At 43.9% G+C, this 13,996-nt stretch overlaps 3 protein-coding genes across 3 annotated transcripts; 1 reads left to right on the forward strand and 2 right to left on the reverse strand.

The window, feature by feature from the left end:
• Positions 1 to 2,426: 2,426 nt before the first annotated feature.
• BKA55DRAFT_467140 (RecF/RecN/SMC) lies at positions 2,427 to 2,780 on the reverse strand (the record flags this gene model as incomplete). The annotated part of the gene is made up of 2 exons (XM_046186117.1): positions 2,427 to 2,623; positions 2,648 to 2,780. Coding segments are annotated over 2 exons (330 nt in total), but the record flags the coding sequence as incomplete, so codon positions are not given.
• Positions 2,781 to 6,465: 3,685 nt separating this feature from the next.
• Positions 6,466 to 6,870, forward strand: BKA55DRAFT_697567 (uncharacterized protein; the record flags this gene model as incomplete). The annotated part of the gene is made up of 1 exon (XM_046200400.1): positions 6,466 to 6,870. One exon carries the CDS (start codon positions 6,466 to 6,468, stop codon positions 6,868 to 6,870), a length of 405 nt encoding a protein of 134 aa, XP_046042118.1.
• A 3,750-nt stretch (positions 6,871 to 10,620) lies between these two features.
• BKA55DRAFT_546294 (uncharacterized protein) lies at positions 10,621 to 11,232 on the reverse strand (the record flags this gene model as incomplete). Its single annotated transcript, XM_046190903.1, has 2 exons — positions 10,621 to 10,664; positions 10,740 to 11,232. 2 exons carry the CDS (start codon positions 11,230 to 11,232, stop codon positions 10,621 to 10,623), a joined length of 537 nt encoding a protein of 178 aa, XP_046042119.1.
• Positions 11,233 to 13,996: the final 2,764 nt, after the last annotated feature.

Below are 13,996 nucleotides of genomic sequence, written 5' to 3' on the forward strand. Positions count from 1 at the left end.
GAGCAGTCGATCTCTTGTCTACAATCAGATACCAATAGAACCCGATCGAAATAGGGAGAAACAAGCCATTGTTGTGCATGACTGGATTGAGCATATGTGGATCTTACCAACTGTCGAAGTACTTGCTTGCTTGAACGATAGACTGGATAGTGACCGAAGTTGATAATACTTTTCGTGGGCAGAAAAGACTTCAAGCCCTGCAAAATGATAAAGAACACATGTGCTTGAATGCTGGGACAGTGCAGACCATGTGGGTAGATGTCTGTCGCGATGACCAGATGTCAGAACGTTATGTAGTATCATCGAACCACGAAACCGTTTACTAACCCTGGTCTATTCCAAACAAAGCCCTTTAAGCTATGGCAGCTATCCGTGTCTGTATGGAAAAGATGTAAGGTTTCCCATTCTTGGTCGCTTTAATGGAGGACACCCAGGTGATCATCTGTGACGCTTCGGGTTATCTATGGAACTGTGGAGAGACTGAGTACCCGGCAATTTTACTTGAATCTGGGTTTTATATCGTGCTCGCAACGGAAAAAATCAGATCTTCCTTCAAGACACCTTTCTTGGGAGCTTACCCTTTGTGTAGGCGAGGGCTCTAAGCAAGCGGAGTGTTGGAAGGGTCGTAAGGTCGCGTTGGGCAGATGGTGCTTACTTTACAAAAGTTTGGATATACGGCTCGTATTTACCGGCCTAGCTGGCTATGAATCAACAGAGTCAACTACGATTTGGGAGGGGAAAAGGGACAGAAGGCATAGGTTGTTATCTTTAATTGCCATCTTAAGATGCAAGGAAGATGACGTTTGGTACGGTTTCTTGGGCTAGCACAAAGGAGGTCCAATCGTCATATTCTCTTTAAATCCCAACTTTGTAAATCCCGAATATCATTATTATAGCATTAGAATCCGTATAAACTGTCTAAAAGATCTGGCGCTGGCAAAAAACCAAGACCGCGCGCAGATCGATGCTACTCTGTTCGCAAAGACTGAACTATAGTAAGAACATCGAGGGCGACTATACTTCAGTGCAAAGAGGAAGCTTAGCATGATCAATAAAAACAGACAGTTGATCGCTCACCTTTGGCTCTAGTCATCTTGGTCGCCCCCTTGTTCCCATCCTCAACTTGCCCTTTCTCATGAGTGTGAAGAGCCTTCTCTATGACATCACTGGAGATTATGTTAGTAATAGACCCTGCTTAATACCTGTTCCTAAGACTAGCTGAGCTTGCTCTATGATAGAGTAGCATCAGTCGCCAGGAGGGGCACAGAAGTGCACATCTCAGATGAGGCATGTTCACTCCTGTGAGAAACGCTGTATGGACGGCCAGACTATCTTGTTTCATTTTCAACTACGTATCGCTTCTTCCTGAAATGTAAGTTGGCATGAAATATGGCTCTAGCAACGGGACTGCAAAGAGAGCCAATTCTCCTGTGTAACAGTTGAAAGCGGTATTCGATATGCATGCGAAGTAGACCAAGGCAATTAAGGAAGAGACTAGTGGAAGTCGCCTGTAGTTATTAATTGGCACGGCGACACCGATAAACTGGTAGTCAATGCTGATGAAGACATCACTTGATAAATGAGAAAACCCACACAAGCACCGCCAACATGCAATGAAGTCTAACAGGCCCCTGCCAGGTTCCAGATTCTATTTTACCACTCTTAGCAGTATGATACGCGCCATATACTACAGATCGAATGTTTCGTGATATCTCACAACCCCATTCAGTTGCTCGAGGTCTGTCAAGACGCTGCCTGTAAGCTTCTTATGCTGGACTTTGCTTATTACACTGGCATTATTCTCTAAGCAAGCCTTCGTGACATCCCGATACAGAACGCCTGTCTGGAGATCTAACATGTCAGCCATAGTGACGAGAAAAGGCTGAGACGTGTGCAGCCTCGTATGTCTCAAGAACGCTTCTTCATAGCTATTAAGAGCCACCAAGCATCACAAGCCCAACTCCAGCAACACTATTAATTGATGGTTTTCTGCTTCACAATCTTCGCTCTATTATGAAATCAGGGGTAGTCTATATTCTTGCTTCCACCTTTCCAAGATAGCCCAGAGGGCTAACAATCCCTTCATTCTCCCGACAAACCTCCTGAATTTCAACTCCTCCTAAAACTTGTACCGGCACTTGTTTATCGTACTCCACTTCCTCTCATAACAATCATATGCTCTAGGCTCGCAAATCATCTTCTTACGTATTACTTCAGCGCTAACAAGTCGTTGCCCTTTCTCAATTTAGCCTATCACTACTTGGCCATGCTTCCAATACACCTCTCCACAGCGCTCAGAGATTTACCACCACGCATCAGAGTATTAAACAATTTATCTTTTTCTCAACACCCCCATTACTGTAGAGATTCTCGTGAAATATACCCCTGATTTCTCCCATCAAGCTTTCTACTTTAGCTTTTGTTCTTTGGTGAGCGCGGTGTCCGTTGATGAGGTACTTGGATGTTCCTCCAAGGACGACGTTTCGTATCATGCTGATGGTGGCATATTCTTCAAATCCGATCGGCGACTCCTTAGCTTCCCAATTGTGAAGAACAATTATGACGCTGGCTTTTATGACAACAACTTCAGCACAGTCACATATCAGGTCCTCTAGATTTTGCGCTCAAACGGTTCACATGTTTGTACTTCCGAGAACGAAGCATATCGCATCGAGGATATTTGACTTTCCACTATCGTTGAGACCGGTGATCGAACTAAAACTCTCATCCTGTCCTGTGACCACGGTATAAACGGCACAAGACTTGAAGCCATTGATTATTGCCCCAAAAGCCTCACGCTGTGCGAGGTTGAGCGTCCACGGTTTCGTTAAATCTTTTGATCGTCAGCTTCTGTGCTTTGGTATCAATTCCTGTCTTGACTTGATCATCAAAATACACTGCTGCCGTCACCGTCAAGATTTCTCACGCTCACCCAGCTAATGCTGGCATCCAACTTTCCGCTCATGGCTTTTGCGAGGTTCAGTCATCCTCCTATCTTCGTGCACCTATTTGAACGAATTGTCACTTATGAGTTGAAATCCTCGCGGCCTGATCACACGATGGTACGGTCTAACTGCTGTCATGCAACGCTTGTCTTCGGCAACTCATACTCCCCTGTGACCAATCCTGCTCAGGACATTGCTACCGCCGTAGCTCTCTATAACACTTTCATATAATAATGTCAGCTACATCCCCAAACCCGCATCTCGTTCAACACTGCCAATTTATCCACCAAATAACACTTCACGAGTATCAACAGACTGCAAAGTGATCACCGAGACATACCCCCGTTGTTTGGAGGTCAAAGACAAATCCCATTATAAGCTCACGGATTTTGAACTCAGATCCCTTTTCTAGATAGTCTCTAGGTTAGTTTGCAAGACCTTGAACAGAGTCTCCTTTCATCGACTTGGAGTGTAACATACTTTATCCTCACAAATAAAGCATAAGTAAGAAGTGAACGACTCATAGGTGCTAATAGTTGCCCAAAGCGGGAGTGAGAGATGGGAGACTGAACCTATTGACCGTAACATTATTTAGCAAACTGGACAATGTTTAGTGGGCTGTACATTAACAAAATATAACCTCCTTATACTGTCTTAGCCAAGCTTATATATGACGTTAAACTATTGCTTGACAAATTGATTAAGAGCCATGAGCAATAGCAGGATTGAAGATGTTTTGTAGTTGAATGCTGTGTATTATTCTTATGATTTATCATGGCTCTTACGATTTATCATTGGCTACCTGTATGATCTCCTTTTGGTTCAAACCTAGAGCGCGTAAATACTGTGATTTCTGGTTTATGGGAAGAGGAGCATGTTCAGTTCGTCTATCACTGGTTAATCTATTAGGCATTATGCCAGTCAGGAGGACAAGGCCCAAGCTAAAGGTTGATGACTATTGGTCCTGGACTCTCGGTTTCATCGTTTCAACAACGGCGATCTGGGCTCATACTTTACGCCATAGTCTTATAACGCAGGCTTGGATGGTAAACTTCTCTTCTTTATTTCTAATGTCACATATCCTTATGGCGAACCTGATCATAAGACAGGGTCAGCAGGCTTGGATAATAAACCTCGCTTCTTGATTTAGAAAAGAGCGGCATGCATAGTGACTGTGATATGACATTGACCTTGTCTTATGATTAGGTTCGCCATAAGGATCTGTGACGAAGCTATTGGGAAAAGGCTAGGCGAAATAATGTGCTTGAAGCTTCGGGTTCGAAATGCGTTGTCACCAGACCAGCTGTTCTAAGTCTATACATAAGACGATAAATCGGGAAAGTGAGGTACTGGATTCGAGTGTTCAGTTCAGCGACCTGCTTGGATGGCCTTTATGAAAGGGCCTGGTGCCGTAGCTATGCAAGCCTGATGATGGTGACTGTCTAAGGGGCAATTGAACCATTGCAGCCGAACTGGTATCGCTCACTCGTGATAAAATGCTTTGAAAGGGCTCAGTGACGCTGCTGTGCACTACTTGGCAAGTAGTGTCTAAAAAGGTGAGGTTTGATATTGGTTGATGGGCAAAAGGGAAAAGTCTAAGGGAAAGAAGCGTTGAATTGGGACAAGCTGTGCCTGGCGCTCAACAGGTTAAAGGGGACGGAATGACCAATATAGTCAAAGAAAAAATGCAGCGTCATGATATAATCATGGGTGAAAACATGGCCATAAGAGCTCAAAGGAAGGGTCAGCTTGACGACGCAGGACGAATAGAATTTCTTCATAGCAGTGTGATATTATGACGTCTTTGTGATATTTGAGGATGCTTTAAATCATATGAAGGTTAACAGCCAATGACTACCGATGACTCGAGCTGCCTTTTGCGATTAGATTCCGCCAGTGTGAGCTAAAGGAAAATGGGGTCGCATTTATAGCCTGATCAGCATAATTTACATCACCTATAAGGTTGGAATACGCGGACCTTTGGTTTATTGGGCTAAGAAGTTGAAGAACCCTGTGGCATTGTACCAGCTTGTGAATGGATTCTTGGCCATGTTGGCTTATAACTTTAGCTGGATGAGCCTTTGAAGAAGGCAGCATCTTCTCTTGCAGACATCTGAGGAGTAAGGTTAAAGATCACTCTTCGGCTTAATATTCTAAGACCCTCAACAAGGGCCCCGAGCATGTTGGAGCTGGGTTGCTTGAAGGCGATATTGAGACGTATGAGACACTATGCAGCGACAACTCAGTAAGCAGAAAAAGAACTCCTTGATTGATCTACAGCGGACCCAATGTGTCTAGTCTTCATATTCGGGCTCGTCCTCCTCTTTGTCTATACAGCCCCACCAGTACAGCAGCCATCAGGACTGTCTGCATTTGCTGTATATAGGATATTGACCGAGAATGGATCAAAGTCCTCTTCGAGAGGTAGACATCACCGGTGATTCATGTTAACTCCTCGAATTGCGCCTCCGACGTATTCCTGAGGTATGAGCAAGCGTGAGTCAGAGCCTTCTTCGTGGCAGTCCGCCATGGTGTGCAGTCAGGGACCTTTGCGGTGGAATGCATAAAACAACCATGGCACTACCTTTCTTGCGCGGACGACGGACAGGTCTCATCGAAGGTGAGGGTCTTTTTGTCTTTTTCGGATGCGAAGGCGTCTTCTGACACTTCTGTATCTGCCGCTCCTTCGTCATTCTCGCCCTCATCGACAAAGAGATCTGCCTATCTTCTTCAAAGACACGCTGGGCGACGAGTCCGTGACGGCGGGCGGAAGTTGGCGGGCCGCATCGAGGATCTCCTATTTCGACTTGTGCGACAGGACGAAGACAAATGATAATGAGAGGATGTTGATAAATAAATAGGGGTCAAGAATGGGCGTACCTGCTTGACTTGCATGACCGCAAGGAAGCTCTCAAAGTCACCTGACATAGCTGGCGATGACCTCAACACATCATTGACAATTGTAAGGCATAAACGACAGGGCAATAAAACCTTTACTCTGTCTATTGGGTGTATGACATGTTATACCATGATTAGCGAAAGTCCCTTCACCAGCAAGTCAAACTCATAGTCAATGCCAAATGAACAAAGGCGATAATTCTATGACCAATAATTCTGTTTGTTCCGGTGGCCAAGATGGAGCTACCAAGTATAATTACTCAAAAGAAAACAAAAGTCGCATCACAGTAAGAGTCATTTGAGGGCTCCAATCAATTATGATGTTTGTGCATTGCATGAGTGTCAGGCGCCTCATGTTTTGTATCCAATTAACCTAGGAAGAAAGTCTTTATAATTTGTTATACCTGGCTAAATGACGAAAGGCTCTTTGTGTACTAAGGGGCATTGAATGGCTGCACATTGCATGAAAGAAGACTGAAGATCATGACGGTGCTGTCAATGAAGATTACTTAAATTGATTACCTTATAACAATAAATCTCTAAGTCGACCTCAGTCTGATCCTTATTTTATTTCATATCACCTTGTCTCCTCTTCAATCTCATCATTCCATCAAACCTAAATATGCCACATAAGCCTGTCTGTCCCTATATTCGAGGCTGTCAACTCGAACACTTCTACTTTACCCACAAGGCCCTTGACTCTGACATCCTGAAATGCTTTACTGGACATGACCTTGCCTTGATGGCGCTTTGCAAGCTTTTTGTTGGCGCAAAATCTATCACATGCACGTGTGCCAACTGGGGTGAGAACCTCCTATCTCTAAAAGCTACTCTTCGATGGTGGAGAGCAGCCATGAAGAATCGAGGCCATGACGTCGAGTGTGACTTGCATCATATGGAGTACTCACAGGTCTACTCTCTTGATGACTTCTTAGATAAGAATCCACCTACGAAACCTCTCGCTATCTCGGTCGGAACTCGTCATGGCGAGGTTGAGGAGCGAGCATCTGGATTTAATAGCCCTTGAGTTCCGATGGGAAGGCCACCCGACGTTCTCAACTATGGTATCACAATAGCGCGACAGGAACTATAACAGGGACGACTTTCAGAATTTCTAGTGATGCAACTTGTGCAATTTAAGACTTTGGTTTTACTTTAAAAGGTGATTGACTGTTTCGGTGAGGGGAGTAGACGATGGATGCTGGGCCGGATTGATCGAGGGTGTATGTCCGGAGCAGGAGAGGGGTTAACAGGAACGAAAAAAGAGAGTCTGCAGTGGCGAAATCTACGTTTTGTTGTGCCTGTGGGAGGGAATCAGGATAAGAAGAAGGTTCAAGTTGAAACGTTGACATAATTATCCTGTATATCGGAAGATCAATACATTCACCAACGATCGCAAACCTCATCCGTTCCAGTTTATCGCCGCAGATAAAGCAGCTTTCGTTCGCCCAGCTCACCAAGATCATCTGAGGCATTGGGTGTCTTTGTGGAATCGTTGTTGGAATTTTTGCCGTTACCGAGCCAGGATGCTCTACACGTATATCGTCAGTAGGCGAGCTTGCAATTGCAACAGGCTCTGAACTAGTAATGCAAGGGATGAGCAGTATCGTATCAGTCAGGCCTCTCGTGATCTTTGACGCAATTAGAGCTTGTGCGAAGATTTCTTAAACCTCGAGCCAACATGTCATGTAGGTTCTCGGCTCAATATGCTGACAACCGCGTTGCGATATCCTGCAGTATATCATCTTTTATCTTGCTGAACCGACTCATCCCCAAATTGGCCTTCTCGGTTAAAAGCGAGTTTAACCCTGCCAGTTTCTAGCCAACGCTCCCAGGTGTAGACTCAAAGTCTTGCTCTGCCTTGCTGGGGAAGGTCCGATTTTGATGGGATCGAGAGAGATGATAGAGGAAGTGCAGGCAGTAAAATAGATGTCGAGGCATATTGAAGTAGATGTTCCTGCAACCACTCAGTGTCCACGCCATGCGACCACAAGAGGGTCAGCTTCTCTGCATAGGCAGCCCCTGATCTCCAGAGCTGCAGCGAGGCCATAGGTCTCCTCTATGGACCCCGGTCTTCGAAGAGAGTAGGTTATAATGCTCGCGCTCGTTAGAAGTGTGCAGGTCGGATTTATATGATGGTCGGCAGTGCGATTTGCCGCCTCTTCCTGGGAGCGACGACTAGACAAGGCATAGGTGAAGAATATGGAATGCTAGGAAAGAAGAGGAAACATAGCGGCGTGTTAGGGAGTGTCACTAACGCTGTAATTGCGTGCTCTCGGGGCGATTATCCCCTGGAAGTTGCCGCAACTACAAGGGGGCAGTAATCGTCCTTATCGCCTTGTCCGCTCTGTAGAATGCGGTTTCACTGAGTCCCTTGATATAGTCCTATTGATGCGCTAGATCTCACTATTGCTATGATGCTGTTATTCTCGTGATAACGGTTCAATTGCCAGACTCTCGGGCTTGTATGTATAGGTATTGGGGTTGAATGTGCCTTCCCCTTGCTGCCCTACCCATTCGACATCGGCCAGTATCATAACTGTGAATCCTATCTGGTGGCCAAGAAGGTATTGTCGAACCTGGGCCCTCTCGCTCTTTTGTCGGTACGTTAGTCTCCATCAAACCCCCAGAATACCGAGATAGCCATAAGAGACATAGGCCAAATGGGCCAATGGACGTCATCGTTGAAAGAATGGCAGAGCAATGGCCTTATACACAATCTGCACCTTCGCTAGGTGTCTAATGCATTACGGCCAGGCTTGGTCAATTGCTTGGTGTGGGGGAAAAGGGAGGTGATGGGCCAGTACTTCATGTCAATTTGTCAATCTAAGTTGTGAGCTAGATGTGTTATTTGCAGTTGATACCTGTGGCTGAGAGCTTCTATTCACCACACAGAACTTAGTCAATCTGTCAAAATGTGTAGTGTTTAGCAGTGTTAGACTACTCTTTTCTTTATCAAGTCACAGATGAAAAGGCAGAGCCGGAAGAGGGGAAGCTTGATCTTTTAGGACGATAATTCTTTCTAAACAGAGACCTTGATAATATTGCCTTAAGACTTTGAACTCGTCGCAGTGATGAACGCTTATGACCATCGACTCCCCTAAAAACCCTCTTATTTATTGAAAACTCGCAAGATGCTTGGCCGTTCTAACACCGTTGCCACTTGAGATAAGCAATTAATAAGAGCAGTAATGCGACTGATAGTTGGCAAGCTTCTGAGCTCTTAGATTAGAATATTAGAATGATTATATCTTTAATTATAAGAACCTTGCTTGCAATTTCCTAGTCTTTATATTGTTCTTGAGGTGTATCTTACCTTGAGCTCCTGCAAGAGAAGATTCTTCCTAAGATCTACGTAATACTATGTGTAATAAAATGTCTCTATAAGATCCGGAATGATATGCTATTATCTTTAGTTATAACTTAATGTTATATTATGTACCCTGAGTATACTTAGATATATGGATTGGTGTACCTTGGATAAATAAAAGGCAAGCTTGGGAGTTTTTATTATCTTAATTCTTTATTAGTTCCTAAAGTCTTGCGCTTAGTTTATTAATACTTTATTTATTATTATATGTTTAGAAATACTCCTTCTAGGCTACCTTTAAGTCTTAAAAAAAGTAAGAGGCAGAAGAGGAGGCTAGGCTTCTTCTTCTCTATTACTGTTTTCCCTAATAATCCTTTCTGTTTTACTTATTATTGCACCTATAGTTAATGCCAATATGAAGATTAAAAGATAAAAGAGTGTCGAGATCCACTACTGCTATAATTATTATATTTTAGCTGCATAGATTGCAATCTTCAGTAAGTTAATAAAGGGTACTATTCTATGCTCTTTATAGTTGGCCTATGAGTATACGCGCTCCTTAGAATGATATTTATGGGTTTGACAATGTCAATCTTATATTACGGTAGGTACTGTTATGATCTCAGTGGACTAGTAGCAGAGTTTCGCCTTGCCGTAATAACTTGTATATAATACAACTAATTCGATTATAAGGTTGCCTTTCATAAAAAATAGCCTTTATGAGCACGGAAAGACATGAGGCCGCAATGCATCGGCTGGAGGTTACAACATTAAAGCGCCATCACCTATTTGAATAAGCAAAAACAAGTTTGGGAGCACTTCATAAGCGATTGATAAAGGGAAAGGTTATAGACTGTGACGAGTGAGGTTGTTCACTATGCATATTCTGTAGCCCTGGCTTAGGCCGCTAGTCGGGCTGTTGTATCCTATCTTTTTATGAACGGACTTGAAGCCATATTAGAAACAAACTAATCAACGCTCAGAGAATATGATCAGGCAGACTCGTTTGTTTTATGTATCTCGAAGTATGTCAACAAAGCTTTCCTTTTGTGATAGAATGCATCTTATCAATCGGCATATGTTGAACCAAGCACGGTTAGGCGTTTCGGTTTTGAGACTTGGTCCAGGCTTGAGATGACCAATGGCAAGTTGATCTCAGAAGGAAGCGCTTAATCATTTCAGTAAACGATTCAATGTTTTGGCACCTGTTACAGAAGTAGGGAACTGAAGCTAAGGAGAAAGTTGGCGGATAGACTGCGTTTGTAGGAATTGATAGTGGATGAGCCGCAGGGAGGAGTGGCTCTTCGGTTCAGGATGTATGCCTACATTCCAGGAGCTGCAGCTGTAATCACTCATGTGGATGCAGGAGGAGAAGATTGCCTACCTTGAAGGTATCTAGTACATCGTCTACCAGATCTAACAGGATCTCAAAAAGGAAATGCAAAGGAATCTTGTGTGATTTTATTGTCAAAGACCAGCACTTTGTGCCACCTTGAGGTTTCTAACATAAACTAATCGGCCAATAGCCAGCTATTATATGTTCTGCTCACAGATAAAGTATGCCTTAATTCATTTCCAGCACTCACACGGACGGAGTAAGATGCCTTTGTAGTCCCGATTGCGTTTATTTTCCTCTTGAGGAGGAATCCGAGGCCGACCCGTCTTTGACCCATCAGTCGCCTCCTCAGACAAAAGAAACCGTGATGCGCTGATCTTTGAAGGCAATGCCGTCTCGTCATTGAGTGTCTTGTGTTCGAGGAACTCCGGCGGATCGGTGAATTGAGTTTTCTTTGCCTTCTTGTTAGGCTTCTTGGATTGAAGAAACTGAGATGGGTTGGGTTCCACCAAGCGGTTATTGTGCTTGGGCTTCCAATCATCTTCGTCTGGCTGTGCGCTGGTGTGAGTCCAACGGCCTACAGAAGGAGGTGTTAGGTTGCTGTCATCTTCATCTTGCTGACGAGAATGAGCGTTGATACTCAATGTTGGTAGCATTCGACTAGCATGAAGCTTGGTCAAAGGTCGCAGCTGGCAGTGCTGTTCAGGTCTTGTTGGGCTGTTGTGCGTGTGCTTGTCGGACATCTTGGATGACTTGTTACTGGGGAGCATGTATTTCAAGATTGGGGGCAAGTGTAGCAGTCTAGAGGGACTATTACCGCTGCTTGGGTTGCGGTTCTTTGCCATATAATAAGGCCGATCAGTTGTGAAGAGGATTTGGTGACACAATCAGCTGTGCAGGGCAACATTATTTAATATGTATTGCATAGTCGAGCAGTAACCTGTTTGACTGTTTAAACAAACTTAATTAATCCGTTTGTGACTTGATGTATCTCGTTGAGATATCATAAGCTTTAACTATCAATCAAGATACTAACCAGTTCAAGACGTTTGTAACCAGTCTAAACTGTTTATGGCGAGTTTAAACAGTTTGTGATTAGTCTAAACAGTTTTGTCACAGAACTACGCAAGCGCCTCAGCTAATTCAAACATAGAGATAAACATAATGAATCAAACAGCAAAGAGACAAACATCGCTTAAGGAGTAATTAGAGAGTTTCCGTCTAAGCGAGTGTTTTCAACTGTTGAGGTGTCCCATGAAGTGATTTGTAAATGCAAGTCCCAGTTTTCCGCGACAAACAGTGCATCCAATCATTCCTCTAGGTCACGTGTTAGACCATTGTTTGCGACTGTTTTCACAATCAACAAACAATACCTCAGCTCAGAACCTCTTGAGAATCTTTTTGCATCAACATTACAATAAAACCTCCTCTCTCAACAGTTTGTGAAATCCCGACTCACTTACCAGATACTGACCTATCAACTATCAAAGACATACTATAAGTATGGCGAATTCAACCCAACCCAAAGGCAATACAGCCACCACTCGCGACACTGACGAAGCCGTCGCTCCAGGCACCAAAGAGGCCATTTTTCCCGACATCAAATCGAACTTGACTCGCCACTAGAAGCAGCGAACGTTCGAAGGTATCATGTCACCCGAGAAGCTCGTAAGTATAACAACATCAAATGCAGAACTGTACTAATAGGTATTGATATAGAAACGACTTCAAACTCAAGAGGCCGAGTTTCAAGCTTGGCGCCGCAGCGAAGGGAGTGGCACGGACGGAAGCTAGAACCAGTTCGTTGCGATAAAGAAGCGGGACTCCGGACAGCATTTTAAGTCTAGAGTAGACGTCAAGGTGAAGGGCATAGAGAAGAGCAAGTCGGGACTGAGAAGAACGATTGAACAGGTGTAGGGTCCAAGGTTGGAGTCACAAAGAGTGTGTGTCGTATCTAGAGGACAGCGTCATCAAGGATCCCTTGGTTACATTGGAAGCCTATGGTATGAACGAAATCATGAAGAATGAGCAGCCAATCGTCCAACATTGCCATATCCCATCGTCAACTTGTCAAGGACGGGTACTTCGCCCATTCCAAACCCATGAGCAATTTGTATCTCTTATGTCACTAAAAGCAGAGCCTTCTATCCGCAACTATTAAACATCGCAATCAACTGGAACGGGTAATAGCCCTATGCAATTGCCGTCCTTGGCCTTGTAGCCTCTATCTTAAGGAAGGAAGTATTTCTGAACATGACTGTGTATTCTGATGCCATTCCTACATGCCAGCCTGCTCTCATTTTCAGGCACTGGCGGTTTGGCCAATGCACCGAGGGAACCTAATGATATTCACTGATGGGCCCAATCTTCGTTGAACACTCTTCCATGCGCTTTTCCTTGAGATCTATTATACCGAATGGAGCAATATGCTCTTTATCTTTCTGGGATGTAGATACAGTACTGCAGTGGGAGCTTTCTAAGGACCGATGGGAAATGGGGGAAAGACAATGCCATCCCGTTTGGGGTCAGATGTGACTATTTCTTGCTTTAAGGGTATAGTATAAGCGCCAAAGAAGATAAAAGGGATGATAAAGGGACTTACACCTCTAAATCCAGATAGCAGGTCTTGATTGAGAGCACCCGTCACGTCGCGCTAGAGGCGCCATAGTAGGCTAAATTTGCAGCAACAGAATAACTAACTAATTTATACGTAGAGGACGGGGAAGGGGGAAACTTTCGATTAATAGTCTCTGTGATTGTATTTACGATTTAATAAAGGTCGATAATATTAGAATAGGGAATAATGCTTAATTGCCAATTGCATATCATTTAATATCTTAAGATGTGCTGCAGCATGGTCCTCACCAGAGTAGGAAAGGGAGGCCTAACCCCCTGCTAGCGTGTGTTAGGATATACCGATTGATAAGTGCAAACTCTGTGAGGAACCAAGGTAGCGCTTAGCATTCTATTTTAATCAACAGTTACTCTGCATCTTAAGACGTCAAGACTCAACTTGCTCGTCTGTGTTTACTTCACCTGGGCTGTTGAACAGAAGCAAGGCCAGATCAAATTGAAGGCAGGACAATCTTTACTGAAGATGAAATATAATATCCAGTGCTGGGGGAATACACCTACTTAGTGGCGCGGACTGTGGAATCCTGGATAACAATAAGACAAGAAAGATAAAAGAGGTTTCATGCTCAGAGTAAATTTTCAAGAGCCCAGTCTGTCTGTCACATTGTTAATGAATTTCTACGTCCCTAACTAAGCCAAAAGTGTGTTAACCATTCTATAGTAAGTTTCAAGATGACTTTTGTTTTCAGGTAAATTGTAAATAGAAAATTCATAAGGAAACTACCCTAAACATGGGTTAAGCCAGAATAGGCTTAGTGCGAGAATGAAAATGCTGACTCACTCGAATTGCGGCTTATCGATAGCTTATCAGGCTGACGCTAAGCTGATATGACGATTACCCCGCCAACGCAATTAGATCCAACACTTATCTAA

Source organism: Fusarium redolens (genome assembly GCF_020744475.1).
Source record: "Fusarium redolens strain MPI-CAGE-AT-0023 chromosome Unknown BKA55scaffold_28, whole genome shotgun sequence".
Classification (NCBI taxonomy): domain Eukaryota; kingdom Fungi; phylum Ascomycota; class Sordariomycetes; order Hypocreales; family Nectriaceae; genus Fusarium; species Fusarium redolens.